This window comes from Culex pipiens, chromosome 2, assembly GCF_016801865.2.
Source record: "Culex pipiens pallens isolate TS chromosome 2, TS_CPP_V2, whole genome shotgun sequence".
In the NCBI taxonomy this organism is placed as follows: Eukaryota; Metazoa; Arthropoda; class Insecta; order Diptera; family Culicidae; genus Culex; species Culex pipiens.
In genome coordinates this window covers 125,819,304-125,837,796 of record NC_068938.1, presented here as the reverse complement: position 1 = coordinate 125,837,796, position 18,493 = coordinate 125,819,304, and the positions used below count along the sequence as shown (strand labels likewise).

The 18,493-nt window shown below is 36.9% G+C and overlaps 1 protein-coding gene across 1 annotated transcript in view; it reads left to right on the top strand.

Moving 5' to 3' along the window:
- Nucleotides 1–888: 888 nt before the first annotated feature.
- LOC120419950 (MOXD1 homolog 1) overlaps nucleotides 889–18,493 on the top strand; it is a 104,717-nt gene continuing 87,112 nt past the window's right edge. Inside the window, exon 1 of the mRNA XM_039582810.2 lies at nucleotides 889–2,225. Coding sequence (XP_039438744.1) covers nucleotides 1,920–2,225 — 306 coding nt within the window. The 5' untranslated portion in view covers nucleotides 889–1,919. The remainder of the gene's footprint in view (nucleotides 2,226–18,493) is intronic.

Below are 18,493 nucleotides of genomic sequence, written 5' to 3'. Positions count from 1 at the left end.
GAACTTTTTAAAGGGTTGGGTAGACATAAAATTTGAAAAATATTTGCAATGGAATTACATAAAAAAGTAAAATAGGTAAAATATTTTGATATTCTGATATTTGATATTTTGAAATTTCGATATTTTGGTATCAATACAGTCCAGCCTCGATTATCCGAAGTTTCGATTATCCAAAGTTTCTATTATCCGAAGTTCGATTATCCGAAGGTTTGTATGGGACTTCGGAGAATCGAATCACGAACAAAACATTTTTCGTTTTTTTTCATTTTCTTGTTTTTAACATAAAATTCGAGTTCTGTGACCCCATTTAGTCAAATTTGAGTTGTTGATTGCCTATTTAAAAACAAAATGCATTTTTTCAATATTGCATCACCGCCATTTTGCCGCCATCTTATATTTAAAAATTTTAAATCATTTTAGCGAAGTTAAGGGGTCACACCTAAACGAAAAAAAAAATATTTTTGTGATTCGATTATCCAAAGTTTCGATTAGTTATAACCACACGTAACATCCCACCGTGCCAAGGTAGGAAGCATGGCCCGGAGGCCTTCAGCTACCGCATGGGCCAGCCTGCCGGCTTGGCGCAACAGCAACGTCCACGGTCTCTCCGATGCACTGGCACTGGAAGACACAGAGAGAAGAGGCCAAAAATTTTCGCTAAAAACTCTTCACAGCCGGCAAGAGGTCCCATAAGAAAAAGGCAAAACCCCGAGTGTATGTTTTCCTTCCGTCTCTTTCACACTCCCTGCCATGCCGGTTTTATGCTTTCGGCTTATGTTCACGCGCGCGACCATGCTGCCCATGCTGCTGCTGTCTCTGTGTGGGTAAGCCGGGTGCGCAGAAGAGAAAGAGAGTGCGATTCCAGGCAACAACAGCAGTCCCACAGCGCAGAGCCTGCGTTGAGTCCGTTGCGCGCGGATCGCTTCTTCCAGAACACGTCGCGTTCGTTCCCTCCAGGTCGTCCAGGTTGACGTCGTCGTTTAGCCGAGAGAGCTTAGCAGTATTTCGGACATTCTTTTTTTTGCAGTTTTTCTGCAATCGTGAGTGTGTGTGTCTGTGTGCTTTTTATCGCTTATTTTTCGCGACGACCCAAAAGATTGCCGGCCGGCCGGCTCGCAGTAACGACCGGTAATCGATACATATCCCAGAACCGGCTTTCGCGGTGGAGTTCGCGATCGTTATCTCCTCAACGTCCGAAATCGTCGACGACGATGCAGTTCCTTCGGCACAGGCAGCAGAATCAGTCGCAGCAGCAGCAGAATCGGTAGAAGAAGAGTCGATAACGACTACGGACTGCTGGTTCAGCAGACACCGGACAGCTCTCCAGCGGCGAAGCCTCCGGCTTTGGAATTCATTTGAATAATTTGAATTCGGGTGACGGGAAGTGATATTTATTACCTGAGCCACGGTTGGTGTGGTGAAGATGATGCAGTCTTCCTTGTACGGATCGTGAGAATATATCTCTCCTCGAAAAAAAAGTGTGGATTTGCGTGGATCCAAAAACGAAGGGAGAGTGAGGAAGGAAACCTCTTGAGCCAAATCAAAGAATTTGGCGCTTCGTTTGAATTGTGTAGTGTGTGGAGTTCAGTTCTCCCTAACCTCGTCCAAGATTTGTTTTGTGTTGAGTTCGGAAAGCGGCTAATTCCTCGAGGAAAATAATTGAATTAGCGTGAGTGAATAAGTGAGATAATGCTATAATCAAGCCAAATAGAGCTTGATTATAATTATTTTGAAAAGTTTTTTTTCGATGAGAAATCCTCACCGCCAAAAAGTGCTGAGTCTGTAAGTGTGCCTCTGTGTATGTGTGTGTGTCTGTAGTGGCGGGGGAGAGTGATTTTCCAATCCATTCAATCAAAATATAATAAGGCGCGCCCCAACAAAGCAAAGGTAAAGTTCGCGCGCCCAGTGAAACCATAGATATGGGCAAATTAAGCAATTACCTGCCAGCGCTGGTGGCGTTAGTGTTGGTGGTGGCCGCCGTAGGAGTAGAAGCGGCGACGGCCATCGAACCGGTCCGGCACAAGTGGACCCGGTCGGAGATTATGGATGCCAACGGATTGTATCTGCTCGAGTGGAAGGTCGACCACAAGGACATCGTGTTCACGGTGACCGTGAATACCAGAGGATTTATAGGGCTGGGATTTTCGCACAAGTCGGAGCGAATGAGCGGATCGGACCTGGTGCTAGCCTGGGTGGACGATCGCACCGGGAAGCCGAGTGTGCTGGTAAGTTTGTTGAACTCTATATACTCAAAAAACAATTACATTTGGTTGACTATTTCATTTTCAGAACAGCTGAATCGACAGTGCACTGCTTTCAATACATTTTGCTATGTTTATTCAGAAATTAAGAACGTATTTGCCACTAAGTTACTTAAAAAAGGCTTTCATGAATTCGTTAAAATTGTAGACCACTCTATTCAGTAGGAAAACTCTAGTCATACCTTTTCAGCGTTTTTCCCCCAAATACCTGACAATTTTTGGTTGCAATTTGACTGCTAGGCCGATGATAATATTATTTTTTTAATTGATGTGCCTTAACTCTGCCCTGAGTCGAGAGGGCGAGCGGAAAAAATTTTTTTGCGTTACTTACCGAAAATTTTCATAAATTCAAAGGATTTTTGAATAAATATTTTAAATTGATTTCAGCTGATTGCACTTGAGTTTCCCTGGGCTTTGTCATAATGAGTGTCATAGGTTTGATGCTTGTTTGGCAAAGAGTATGATTTGATTCGATGTGGAATTAAAATCGAAGTGTTCAGTATATTGCTGAAGCTTCCATTTTTACACATGGACACCACTTCATGCTGCGAGAACCCACTTTGGCGCAGTCTCAGGGCTTAATCGATGGCCGGTAAGCTGTCATCGAGACAAGGAGGTTCTCCGATAGTGGAAATACAGTCGACTCTCTGGCTGTCGATCTTCTCGATATCAATAATTCTCCATTTATCGATGAATTCTGCAGTCCCTTCAATTTGCATACTTTAATTATCTTCATTCCTCGATATTTTCCCTTGCTTGAAGGATCTCTTCCTCGACGGTCCCTTGGATTCTGTTTGCCTTAGAAATCTCTTCCGGTTGTCAATAATTTTACTTTCTCATGGCTTGCATAGACATTTTTCTTGGCGAAACGAAGCTTTGAAGGGTGTTTGACATCAGTTTGTTTTTGTTTGATGGACGTTGCCATGATTCTCTACCATAGCTGGGTATCAAGAAAAAAATATTTTCAATCGAGTCTTCATTTTGCATCGTTCTGTAAACTGATGATTCTCTTCCTCGACGGTCCCTTGGATATTGACAACCAGAGAGTCGACTGTATCACATTTGTACAATGAACCGCTACATATGTGATTTTTCCCTATCTTAATGTGGGTGTCAGGTTAGGATGCGGGTTTTTAAAAATTTAGTTTTTGTAGAATTTAGGATTTTAACTATAAATATCAACTTTTTATACTTTGCCTTTAGTTATTTAGGGACAAAATTAGTAACAGTGAATTTAGTAATTCTATCAGAATCGGTGAGTTTCATTCAAGTAGCATAAAAACCATTCTGATTTGTCAAAATTTCCATAGAGTCTCGATCAATCAATAGTGAAATGATATCGGACTAAATTCGTTGATCTGTTGAACTAACGGTTGTTGGATTGTGATTGTATCGACCATTGTTGCGAATCGAGGATCTACTGAAATTTTGACGATCAAATGGTCGTCTCTTTTTCTATTCACTACTTGTAAAATATGTACTGTTAATCTATATTTTTTTTTTGTTTTTTTTTTAAAGAAGCCAGACAGGTTTTAAAAGAAACGTTCTAGATTTTTTGGCTATTATCTAAAATTTCGGGCATTTGAGATAAGAGTAGCTTTCGGACAGGTTACTTAAAATCTTGTATTCAATTCAAGTTAGGTAGTTTTCCGCAAATGAATATTTGGACTTATATGAATACTTGAACATTTTGGACTTATGAATAACACACAACTGTGCATTTATTCTAGAGTCAGATCCATACAGCCATGTACGACAAGACTACTGACGTACGTGACAGGACGAGGACCCAGTTTAGAGGTTTCGACATCAATGATGTGCGGCTGGATCACCCTCCCCAAAAAAAAAATTGATTTCAGCTGATTGCACTTGAGTTTCCATCGACATTTTGAAAATAAAAAAAAATTGCCCTATGATTTTTTGGTCCAATTTTGAAGAGGGGGGGGTGACAAAGACTTTTAAAAATATTTTCACAAAAAAATGCATTTAAAATTGTTTTCAGTTTATTGCACGTTGAGGTGACAAGAAACATGTTTTTTTTTTTGATAATCTTAAGAGATACCCCCTGGCTCGATTCTTTAGGTAAACAAAATTAACTTTGCTAATTTTGAGCCGAATTGGTTAAGGTTTAAGGGTTGATATTGATCATTGAAATTTGTACGTCGAAGTCGAAAAAAGCAAAAAAAAACAAATTCCCTACAAAGGTGGCGTTAAATGTGTCGAATCAATCACAACTTTGTCGAACATCGCAAAACGATCAGAGTTAACCCTGACGAGTTATTAGCGATTTAAAGGAGACGTTTTTGTATGAAATGATTTTTTTCACCAACTTTAACGCTATATAGCGACCCTCAAACCTTTACCGATTTGGCTCAAAATTGGCACAGTTATTTATTTTTACCTAAATAATCGAGCCAGGGGTTATCCATGATGACGATTTTTTATGCACGTCAATACCATTGAAATTTTGATTTTGTTATATTTGTTGTTTTGCCCTCGGACTCTAATTTTTTAATTTTTTTTTTTGCGGCGGCCTCATTTGAATTTTTAAGCAAAGTTTAAAAAAAACAAAAAAAACTTTTTTATTCTCATTAAAAAGAGCAAAAACTTTCACAGAAGTTTCATTCTTTCTCATTAAAAATCGATTGAATCGTTTCCGAGTTGTCGTGAGTTCAAAAATGAGGGCTTATTACGTATAAATGAGAAAAACTCATTTTTACAATATTCAAACATTGAGAGGTTGTATCTCACAAACCAGCCATCCGATCAACATAGTCAAACAAAGAAAATTGCAGGAAAATTCTAAGCGATTCAAAAATAAATTTGCAGAGATTTTTCAAATAGTATTATAAAATTGCACAAAAAACTAAAAATTCCGAAAATGATTTTTGAAATTGTGTTTGACATAAATTTCAATGTTTTTTCATACATCAAATTTTTTCCAAAAAAAACGTATTTTCGGTACCAGATCTCGTACCATCCTAAACTCTATGCTTCATTTATCCCCTAAAACATATAGGAAAATTACGATTTTTTCCACTAACCTATTTTTTCTGAAAACTCCAAATCATAACCTATGACTTTGTCGAAGACCAAAAATTCTCGTCTCAAGATACAGATTCTCGAATATTCACATGCCCATTTTGGATGACCAGCTCCCAAAATTAAATGAAGTCAAGAAAATGGAAAACCTAATCATGTAAAATGGCTTCTTGTTGAATAGGGAATGCATGAACAAACTTTAATCCAAACAATCTAACTCAGACTCTAATTTCACAGGCAAAACAATATTTGTTTAAAAGATATTACTGTTTTGTTGTTAATACAGCTAATGCAAATTTTATTTCATGTTTTATCTCCCCTTTCAGAATTTTTATTAAAAATCAGAGGACAATTGCTAAAAATTAAAACTTTCATTAAAAAAAAACATGTAAAAATCCGTTGTAAACTATTTAGAAAACATTGTACAACGTTAATTAATTTAAATTTAATAACGATTAATCTTTCAAATGGTTTCCAGACAATGGCAAATCTCTCAATTTCTAGTTTTCTTTTCACTGCAACAACTGGTGGGTACTTCAAGCAACAAAAAATGCTTTTCTACACGTGCCGTATGGCTCATCCAAAAATACGCTGTCGAAGCCAACAAACGCGTGGTCCCTGGACGAGACCCACTTTGTTCGCAAAGTATCCCTCAACCCAGAAAAAAAAAGAACCTTTCGAAGCTCGTACTACACCACTGACTGACGGCTGCTGCTGTTCATTATTCATGCCCCAAAACATCAAGCCCAGCAGCTGCCGGTAGACAGAGTACTCTGCTTTCAAGGATGTAACGTCGTCGTCGCTGTTTTCCTGTGGTGGCATTCGAAAATAAAGACAGCAGCTGTACATCGACGGAACATGTAGGCCATCGAATGCTGTTGAACTTCCTTCTTTTGCTGTTGCCACAATTATGGCTTGCAGTTCTTCGTCGAACCACGTGACTGTCTCTCTCTCTCTCTCGGGGTTGAGGAAACTTTCAAAACTACATGAACACGTTGTTGTTTCTCCGAGGAAGAAGGGAAAGGCCGCCCCAAACTACTTTCCAGAGAGTCGCTTGGGCTTACAGGATGCCGGGTGCAAAGTGCTGAACACGTTGCATCGTCAACGTTCAATCAGGGCTCCCTTTTTTCCTGGCGGAGGATATCTGGTGTCTCCTAGCAGGCAATCAGGCGTATAGAATGTGGTCTCTTAATTTGAAATGTAGACACGTGTCATTGGCATGCTCAACTTTTTCTCTTATCTTCATTAGTTCATAGTAGTTGGTAATCCCAGATGAACTGCAATCATTGAAATGTCAACAGCCCCTGTAATCCGTTCGAAACGTAAATCCTACACCAGAGAATCGTCCTTTAAATCCTTCTTCCGAGGCACTCTGTTGCGCATATGTGCCTCCACAGCATCAGAATCAGCCCTCTTTTGATACACTCGAAAAGTAATAATGGGATGCAGCACATGTGTGTAAGTGTGTGTGGTGGGTATTTTCCACCAGGATAATTATGTGTACAAGAGAATTGCCGCATATGTTCGGAGGGAAAGTTTTTCGAAGCCCCGAAAAAAAAAACAATGTATAAAATGTTAAAATGTGCTGAATGCGGGGATGATGACGGGGAGAGAAGTGGCATCTGCTCGATCCAGGGCCAGGAATGAGAGGGCTTTTGAATTTTTATTCGCATCAGCAACAGAGCAACTTTTGGAAAGCCAGATGACTGGAAGACTAGGATGGCCGAGTTTGATCCTTAAATTATGATTTTTGTATTACTAATTTTAACAAAAGTTAAATAATGTTATTTAATGCTTAAAAGGTATGTATGATAGCATTGCCACATTTTTGCGATTGTCTGATACCGTATACCGGAGTGACATTGATAGAATTTATTTTTGGAATATTTTCCATATTCCTGAAAAAAATATTTTTTTGCGAACAAATCTGATATTTTTTCTGTGACTTACTCTTGGTTTATCCATCTATTTAGTTATTGTTTTTTATTAAATAAACAGAATAATAAACAGAAAAGAAGATATCCTAAAATCTTTTTAAATTTTTATTTTATTTTTAAAAACAGCCTTTTCTTGTTTTCCGTATATTTTTGTGAGTTTTTCCATTCTTTCAAACATGAACAGCCCTTTGAAAAAAAGTTCGACTTCTAAAATATTTGAAAGTTTATTTTTAGTTGAAAAAACAACCTATTCTTGATTGTCAACATATTTTTGTAAGTTTTTCTATTCTTTCAAACATGAGGTGTTCTTCAAAAAAAAAAGTTCTACTTCTAAAATATTTTGGAAGTTTAAAAAAAAAACAACCTATTCTTGATTGTCAAAATAGTTTTTCTTTTTCTTTCAAACATGAGTAGTTCTTCATAAAAAATGTGCAGGTGGTTATGTTACACATGACCAGAATGACAAAGAACTTTGCAAGATGATTGTTGAAATTTTCGATTAGAATGTCCGGTCCAAATTTCCCCATGATTCCCTTATAATTAACGTCCTATCGAACTAAGGGGACGGAAATTGCAAGTGGAGCTGAAATAGAAATCGAGGTGAAATCAATCGACTTTCCCTCACCACTCTAAAGTTACCAAGATGCGGGAATGTATTTGCAAGGCTGTTGCAAGCAATCGGCGGCAGTAAAGGAAATTTCAACAGCAGACATTAAAACTGCCCTTTACAGGGCTCTAATTGATTACGAAATAGTTATTCTAAATTTCCAGAAACAAATTTTAGCAGCAGCACAAAAAAATGTGCGTCGCAGTAATGTATTTCTTACTTCCTGCCTAATAAGCAATTTATTTTAACTGCTTAACTTTAGATAATGGCCAAATGCAACTTTTCATGTCCAGTATCAAAAAGCATAAAGTTTGATACCCATATTTTTGGATTGACACCGCGTATAGAAACCTTAGGACAAAGTTCTTTGTCAAAAGTTCGACTTCTAAAATATTTTTTTATGTTTTAATATAATTTTTAAAACCAACCAATTCTTGATTGTTAAAATATTTTTGTGAGTTTTTCAAACATGAGGCGTGCTTCCAAAAAAAATAGTTCGACTTCTAAAATATTTTGGAAGTTTTTTTTTTTTTGTTTTTAAAACAACCTATTCTTGACTGTCGTAATATTTTTGTGAGTTTTTTCACTCTTTCAAACATGAGCAGTTTTTTTAAAAAATGTCGACTTCTAAAATATTGTTTAAGTTTTTTTTTAATTAAACAACCTATTCTTGACTGTCGTAATGTTTTGTGAGTTTTTCAATTCTTTCAAATATGAGCAGTTCTTCAAAAAAAAAGTTAAATTCTTTCAAATTTAATATTGTTGCAAGTTTTCTATCCTTTTTTAATCTATCTTTCATGGTCACAATAGATCCTCAGAAAAATCTGATTTCAAAATCATTGCTGCATTTATAACAAAAAAAATCGATCGTATTTATTCATAATTTTAAAGATAAATAAAGATGAAGTTTTCACATTTTATATTTCAAAAACACATAATATTTATTATTTACAAACATATGTTACCTTCTCCTAGTGGAATATTGTCGGATTCGGATTCGGATTCTTTAGAAAATGCATTCTGTTTTCCGATTCAAAATTATGTTCATTGAGAAAATCATGACACTTTGAGAATATTAAAAACAATGGTATTCATCAACATTTTAACATTTTAATTTTTAATAGTTAGGCCGTTGCAAATATTTTTCAAAGTTTATTGAAGTACTTTGAACATCTCTCTACCATGGTCAGTGTCCGTACATATTTAGTTTGTACCCTTCATTTTGCGTTTTAACTAGTATTTCAATACAAGTCATCATAAAATTTTAAAAGGAATTACCTGATCAAGACTTTTCAGATATAAAGTTGATACATGAAGAATTTTATTTATTCAACTTTTTTCAACTATAAATTAGTTCCAGAAACTCCATTTTTTAATGCTATGTTATGTTTGAGGGTAACGCCGTTTATCTTTTATTGCATAAAATATCATAATTTGGTCAAAATCAATTTCATATCAATGCCATAATAGCATCAGGATTTGCAGTTTTTGTTGTTAAAAATGGTTAAAATCTAATAATATTTTTAATCTTCAATTTCACAACTAGTTTACAAAAACAGCAAAAAAGAATCAAAAAGTTACCCTATTGGGTGCTTCAGGAAGTTTGACTCTACTTTTTCGCACCAGAGTAAAAATTATATTGAGCCCACTCCAGGCAGCACACGCCGGGGCTCGTCGACATGTGTTGTGAATCGCTTTTCGAACCGCCTTATTGATGAAATTTCCCATTCAAATTCTCGTACGGCGGAGCAATCCTTTGAAAAGTTGTAACTTTGTTCAATGCGCGCGTGAAGCTTTTTGGATTTTGCATGAGCAGAATTACGAGTTTTCAGTCCTTGAAGGATTTCGCATCGTGTGTGAGAGGAGGAAGTATGTATTATTTTTCATGTTGGATAATTAAATCAACTGATTGCATCACGCAGCGAATGCTATCAATTTTCATCCCAAAAGAACAAGGTAACGTGCTGTCATCACGGCGCCAAATCTCACCCACAACGTGAGACATTTTTACTAATACACTAATTAGCCGCAGAAGATGGCACGTCAACAAGATTTATCGACTAATTTCGACCCCCAAGATTGAACCTGACAGAGAACCAGGAAAGTCCCGACGAAGTTCTACATTTCACTCCCAGCCCAAGATACGTTTTCGACACGATGACACATTTGGGGAAATGTACACAATTTGGATGCAAATTCGAAAACCGAATTGCTATCTGTCGTTCCATCTGTAAACTGGAGCTCTGTTTATTTTAGTTACTTTGTGATTGGAATCCAAAACAGAAAAGGTGAACAGATTTTTTTCGGATTGGCAATTCCAGAGTTTAGTACTTGAATAAAAACGAGAAGCGATTCTCTTAGGTACATTGAACTTTTAAAATGATTAGGAGAGTTCTTTTACTTCCATTTAAGAGTCATTGAAACTCACTTATGTGTTCATTGAGGTCGCAAGATTAAAACTTCTGTTTCAAACATAAATTTCAAACATGACATAAAACTACCTTTCATTCATGTTTCCAGACCAAAACTACGCACCAGTGAAGGTCAAAATTCACATAAATCACAATGAGTTCTATCAAAGTTGTCGGTATTGTCTTCTCCCCGCGCCGGAGAGTTTCGCTTCAGCGATCTGGAACCTGACTGGCGGCAGCAGCATGTGCAGACACCATAAAACTCCAGTCTGGTCTTCCGATGTTGCCTTATGGGTACACTGGAAATCTCACCAAATCTAATTACTCCCCGGCTGACGGTTCGCCAAATCTGCGTGTAACTCAACGTCATCGTGTTTACCAACCCAGAACCAGGCCAGCAGCAGGCAATATATTTCGGTTTTTGCACAAAGTTTGTTCTGCCTGTTTCATACCGGTGACTTTTAATCTATCGCAACGAAAAAGCTCACCACTCAATCGTGAATAAAAAAATAAAGTGGGAGAGAGAAAAGTTGAGCTTATTTTTTCCGCCTATCTGCATTTGATGTTTCAATAACTGGTTTGTAATTGAATTAAAAGAAAACAGTGCCGAATCATAAAGGAACGGTCAGTTTTGTTTGCCCATGGAATAAAAGGAAAAAAACAGCAGAGCTCACCCGCCGAAGCCGGGGAAATAAAATGTGAAGAGATTTTTTACGGGTTTTATTTGGGTTCTGTTTTCGCTCTCCGAACGTTTTTTGAGCTCAGTACTTATTTGCATTTGGGTTTTCGTCGAGCGGTTCGTCAGTGATATCCACACTGATTTCATAGCAATCGTGCCAGATAAAACACTTAATTGACCCTTTTGTTCGGATATACGTTTTGGATTGAGCTTTTGAAGTTTGGCTTCTAGCATCAATTTCACCACTGAAATTACACATTTTTGACTTCAGGACATTCAAACAATGCAAATACCAACATATTGGAATTTAATGACAAACATTTGCATGGATACCAATAAAGATTAAAAATGTTCATTAATCTACAATTTTATTACGACCTGAACTCATCAATCAAGAACAAAAAAGCACTTTGTGTATTTGTACCTCGAATAGCCTTGACTTCCGCAGGGCAAATACTTTCTATTTATAAAAAAAAAAAAACAATGCAGAATGAAGCCCACACTTTAATATACAGTACTTGTTCGATAACTGGGCTGAGAACGTAGCCCAGTCACCGAATGCTGCTCGCTAACTGGGCTGAACGAAAAAATACGAGGGGACCACCGATGCATAATATTTTGCTGATGAAATATAAAAATAAAAGTTACTCAAATTTATTTACAATGCTTACTTTTAATATTTCTTTAATTGTGCCTTGAAATCAAATAAAAGTTTGAAAAAAGTTTATTTATTTATTGAACATGATTTTGCATCCATTAACCCCTCGGTCATTTCGGTTTGTTTTGGCTTTTTTTGACGTTTGTCTGCTTTTTAACCTGGCTACGGCCCAGTTATCGAGCGCCCAGTTAAAAAGCAGTTCAGTTAAACAACGCCCAGTTACCGAACAACTACTGTACAATAATTTGCCAATCTCAATGACGTCAAACTTTAGGAGTAAGATAACTAGATGCATCGTCCAAATGCGTAAATTTACATAGATATTTAATTTGATGTTAAAAATGTTAATAAACACCAAAATTTTAAAACTTGGTCTAAAATATGATAGGAGTAAAATTATTTAAAATTAGACTGGTGCAAATATTTTGAAATTTACGAAAAATCAGGGGGCAAAAAAAATCAAAAAACATCAAAATTTCAGTGCAATCAGCTGAAATCAATCAGAAATGCATTTCCTTGCTTTTAGAATCACTTTAACGTGAGGCCCTATCTGCATAGGAAACCCATGAGGGATAGGATGTTTTGAAAATTTAATCTAGATTTTTCGTTCAAAGATATAAATTTTGCGTCACTTTCAATATTTTGACAAAATTCCTTCAACAAGTTGTTTAGAATAGTGCCCTACACATGCTGATTCCTTTTGGTAACGATTATCCCATTCCTTGTGAAGTTATGGAAATCGTCATTAATCAATGATTGCCAACTAGGACGTCAATGACTGTGCCACAAAATTATATAAATTTTGAAGCACACTTGATTTAGATCAAAAATTCTTTCAGTGGCTTCAAGAAGGCAACAACCGGCACACGCTGATTCCTTTTGGTGCTGAAATTCGTTAAATTGAATTTAATACAGAATATATTATAGTGATGATCAATTTTCTTCTAAAATGATCAACGGCTTCACCTTAAACATGTTTGAATTCATTCAAAAATCATTTGAATTTTTAAAAAATTGTCGATGTGTGTAAGTTTTTTTTCGATAAAATTTTTGTTTTCGTCAAATCTTACATTTTTTTTAATTTATGTATTGCAGAACAACTGAACTAGTGTAAAAAACATTTAAATACACATTTTCCATTTAAATAATGAGACTATGGCTTGTTATTTCAAATGTTTAATTCTCTACCAACTCACACGAAATCGGGAAAAGTTGCCCCGACCCCTCTTCGATTAGCGTGAAACTTTGTCCTAAGGGGTAACTTTTGTCCCTGATCACGAATCCGAGGTCCGTTTTTGACAAACCCTTTCATTTTTGAACATGCGAAAAAAGACGTGTTTTTCAATAATTTGCAGCCTGAAACGGTGATGAGATAGAAATTTGGTGTCAAAGAAACTTTCATGTAAAATTGGACGCCCGATTTGATAGTGTGCTCAAAATTCAAAAAAAATATTTTTCATGGAAAAAAACACTAAAAAAGTTTTAAAAACTCTGCCATTTTCCGTTACTCAACTGTAAATTTTTTTGAAACATGTCATTTTAAGGGAAATTTCATGTACTTTTCGAAACTACATTAACCCAGAAGGGTCATTTTCTCATTTAGAACAAAAATTTTCATTTTATAATTTCGTGTTTTTCTAACTTTGCAGGGTTATTTTTTAGAGTGTAACAAAGCACTACAAAGTTGTAGAGCATGCAATCACAAAGATTTTGATATATAAACATCAGGGATTTGCTTTTAACCATCACGAGTTATCGCGATTTTACGAAAAAAAAAGTTTTGAAAAAGTTGGTCGTCGTTGATCATGGCCGTTCATGGTCACCCGCGACAGACACGAACGCAATTATAGCTTTTAACTTTGCATTTCAAGTTGTAATTTTAACTATGATACATTCAACTAAAGGGGCCATCCACAAACCACGTATACTCGGATAGTATTTTTTCATAAATGCATCCAAGCCATGTCACCATAGTTTGGAAAAAACCACATCAAGCTGAACCACAACACGTCAATGTCGATGATAGACCGCAATTTAACAAAATCTACACCAGCAGCAAAGAAAATGTCGCTCACCCAGATAACACCCGCAATGACACACATTTCGGTGCCAGTTTTCTTTATCTTTCTCGGACCAACGCGCGCTCAGTACCAGAGCCACTACCCGTATGTAGATACATGTAAAAAGAGCCAACAAGTGCAAACATGGCGGAGGTCCTTTTTGTAGCTCCTCATTTGCAAATATGTGTAACATGTGTTTTTTTTAGGGTGAAAGGAGCTGATTTGAAAATTTGAAGATTTGAAGATTTGAAGATTTGAAGATTTGAAGATTTGAAGATTTGAAGATTTGAAGATTTGAAGATTCGAAGATTTGAAGATTTGAAGATTTGAAGATTTGAAGATTTGAAGATTTGAAGATTTGAAGATTTGAAGATTTGAAGATTTGAAGATTTGAAGATTTGAAGATTTGAAGATTTGAAGATTTGAAGATTTGAAGATTTGAAGATTTGAAGATTTGAAGATTTGAAGATTTGAAGATTTGAAGATTTGAAGATTTGAAGATTTGAAGATTTGAAGATTTGAAGATTTGAAGATTTGAAGATTTGAAGATTTGAAGATTTGAAGATTTGAAGATTTGAAGATTTGAAGATTTGAAGATTTGAAGATTTGAAGATTTGAAGATTTGAAGATTTGAAGATTTGAAGATTTGAAAATTTGAAGATTTGAAGATTTGAAAATGTACAGATTAGAAGAGAGATAAAATTGTATAAATTTTAAATGTTTTCTTAAAAATTTATGAAAATTGGTCCACTTACTCTACTTATATAAAAATGCACCGGAAGAGTTTCATCCTCCAGGATGCTGGCCGGGTTGAAAAGTGATGCTTCACATATTGGAGAACCTGCCGGCTGACATTACGTACTCCGGCTGTTGGCATAAAGGGACGAGATACCTACTTGTAACATACAGGGCAAGATGAGATAAAAACTGCAAACATATCTTGGGTGGCAGAATCTGACGAGGTTCGAGGAGAGTGGGGGTTGTAATGTTTGTTCATTGGTTGCCCAGCGTTATGTGCTCCGTGGAATCGCTCGAATTTTTATTCACGTGGATAAACGCTGGCAAAAAGGGTTGTTTTTTCGCATCGCCAGTCCCGCGGGGGAGTCGGTTCTTCAGATGTAGGATTCCGTCAGTCGAAAGGATCTCTTCCTGGAAGCAAGTGGTAGTATTATGTTACAATAGAGTGGGACTAGCTTTGGCTCGGCTGGGTGGGCTGATCGATTTGTCATTGATACTTTTGTTGGGATTGATTGGATTGGATGTTTTGGCTAAGTGCATCATGAGGTTATCCCAAATGTTTTATTCTTGAAAAATGCCCTGCTGTCAGCACTTCTTTAATTTTTCAGGCATGCCGGCGGTTAGTTTGATAAGTTAATTCACTTCTTCACTTCTTCACTTCTTCACTTCTTCACTTCTTCACTTCTTCACTTCTTCACTTCTTCACTTCTTCACTTCTTCACTTCTTCACTTCTTCACTTCTTCACTTCTTCACTTCTTCACTTCTTCACTTCTTCACTTCTTCACTTCTTCACTTCTTCACTTCTTCACTTCTTCACTTCTTCACTTCTTCACTTCTTCACTTCTTCACTTCTTCACTTCTTCACTTCTTCACTTCTTCACTTCTTCACTTCTTCACTTCTTCACTTCTTCACTTCTTCACTTCTTCACTTCTTCACTTCTTCACTTCTTCACTTCTTCACTTCTTCACTTCTTCACTTCTTCACTTCTTCACTTCTTCACTTCTTCACTTCTTCACTTCTTCGTGCCCTTTTTTTACTCAGTTTTTATGTACTGTTGATCTACCAACTCACAACGGTAGACTTTAATTCTCCCTAATAAATCGTTTTCTGTCGGCGTCAATTGCAACTCACCTTTTTCCCTCCTCAAACATTTGTGCGATCCGCTAATGTAATTCGTATGGCGTCCGAAATCCAAAGCTGGACGCCCACCTCCCTTTTTCCACCCCCACCTACCATGGCCGCATTGTAAGCAAATGTGCGAGCTGGGGGCACATTTCCGATGAAAGCTCTCACTCGCCGCCCTCAACAGTTGCCACCCCGTTCATCGGCCGTTTTTGTTTTGTGTAACGGGTCCAAATAGAATAAAACAGAGAAAAATCCAGTTCAACAAAACGCTTTTTTCTGTCTGGCATGTTTGTGAATTACTTTGAGAGAGAGCCCACGAAACGCACTGAAGCACCTTGCTTTGGAATTCTACTCTCGCGTTGTGCTTTTTTTGTTGTGCTTGCTCTCTCCACCTTCTATGAGAGTGTTGTGTGTTGTGTGTAACGTCATGATTCGAAATCCGGACACTTAGAAGCATATCATTTTTGTTATAGCTGGCAAAAAATCATATAATAAGTTGGAAATGTAGAAATATCATCAGGATGTAGTATAAACAGTCAGTTTCAAGAAAGTACATGCAAAATATGTCTTTTCTAACAATTTTTCATCAGAATTTTAAAATTAAAATGACTTGCTGTGCTTCGAATCCCGGACACTGATAAAAGCTGATTCGAAATCCGGACACTTTTGCTTCGAATTCCGGACACTCGATTTTACTTATGAATCGCACAAATTTGGACTGAAATGTTAGTGAATGGCATTCTTCAGGTCTCAAATAAGCTGTTGACATCAACACAATCGATAGTTTATATAAAAATTTGCTAGAATTTAAGGAAATCGAAACCATAAATTTCTGCTTTGCCCTCCTTGTGCTTCGAACGCCTTTGAAATATTTCAAGTGAAATGTTTCACATTTTTGGTAAACTTATAATTTTATTGTATTTAATTGTTTTGGTATTAACTACAGCGTTCAAACAAACTTTAAATGAAAGTTGATGTTGGAATTCATCAAATAACACAGTTTTGACATTCATAATGCGAACTCATATCCAAATAATTGATAAAACAAGATGAAGTGTCCGGGTTTCGAAGCGTCCGGGAATTCGAATCATGACGTTACAGAGAAAAGTCTAACGCCAAACAATTGAACGGTATCACTGGGCTTCTGGGTACAACAGTGACTGTCAAAATTGTTTGCACACCTTACAAAAACTCAGTTGAAACAAGAAGTTGTCAATGCTTGAAGCTCAATAATATATCTATGCATGGTGTATTAAATACCTTAAGTCTTGACTGCATATTTTTAGAAATCGTGCGATATTGTCCAAACACTTTTTGAAAGGCACTGTACCCAAAATCAATTATAATAATCGTTGAATGAATTTTTAATTCCTCCCGGCCCAATCTCGGCTACAGTATTGCAGTCAGTCAGTGGGAACAACCGCCAAACAGAGCGCGTCGTTTCGAGGAAGCAACGTGTGGGTATCAGTCGCCCGGTTTGCACGGGAATTAATTTGAATAATAGAAGGTGGAGAGCCTCAGTGCTCCCATGTTCTTGGAATGTTAATTTGTGTTCGTGTTGGCACAGCTGTTGAATGCTTGAACGTGCTAAGACAATTTCGGAGCTCCAGAGTGGGGTGGAAGATTTGGAAGACAAGTGTAATATTGGTAGGGTATTACAGTAATTTCGATTTAGATGGGAAGCTGTTCTCTAGATTTTCGCAATTTTAATCAGAGGATGTGTGATTATCCATAGAAAATGATTGGATTTTAAATGAGAACAAATAACGTCTTTATCAAAATATAGACACATGAGCAGCATAAGCATTTTAATAAGTTGGAAAAGTACAAATATCATCAAGATGTAGCATTAGGGTGTAATATGGTTGTATGGAAAAAAATAAAGTTGTTCAAATTTAGTGAGCACAGCAACTTTTCAGTTCCTTTTGGGGTCCTAAACAACTCCCCAAAGTTTGAGAACGATTGGTTAAGTCCCCACTTTGCGCAAAGCGATTCAATTTTCTATATAAATTTGTATGGGAAAAACCATTTTTTTGAATTTTGATATTTGAAAAATTCACGTTTCACGCTGTACTAAAACCGGATTCATATTCGGATGCTCTGGAAGATGCTCTACAACTTTCCCGAAGAGAGTATGGTGCTAACTTGTTCCTATAAAAAGATACAGCGTTTTCAAAACTCGTCTAAAACGTGTTTTTTGCTCGAAAATCACGTTTTAGACGAGTTTTGAGGACGCTGTATCTTCTTTCAGGAGCAAGTTAGCACCATACTCTTCGGGAAAGTTGTAGAGCATCTTCCAGAGCATCCGAATATGAATCCGGTTTTAGTACAGCGTGAAACGTGAATTTTTCAAATATCAAAATTCAAAAAAAATGTTTTTTCCATACAAATTTATATGGAAAATTGAATCGCTTTGCGCAATGTGAGGACTAAACCAATCGTTCCCAAACTTTGGGGAATTGTTTAGGACCCCAAAAGGAACTGAAAAATTGCTGTGCTGGAAAATCGATTTTTTTATTACACCCTAATGAAGCATGAGCATGAGCATGAGCATGAGCATGAGAGATCACCCATGGTTGCCCCTCCGTTGCTGAACAGAACCGTAATATCCTTTCAGCACTACTGATTATAGGCTTCGACGATCTAGTGGTGTTTCTCTTATCAACAGCATGTATGAATGCGCTGAAAAGATAAAACACCATGATTGCTAAAGCTAGATCAGTTGCGAATAGGTAACAGTCATTGGCCACCAACGGCGCCCGCCATGTCAGTTTGTAGACCTCGATTTTAAGGGACGGGAATGTTAGTTAGCGCAGGTTGCTACTAGGGCAGCTGATTTACTCTGTGCTTACACCCCACGAGCGCCAGGAACCTGAAAACTTGTTAGTAGGATAGGGTGTTTGGTCAGGATTCATCATAGAAGATGATGATGCGACCCAAAATCATAGTGTTTGTTGAACGGTGTTTTGTATT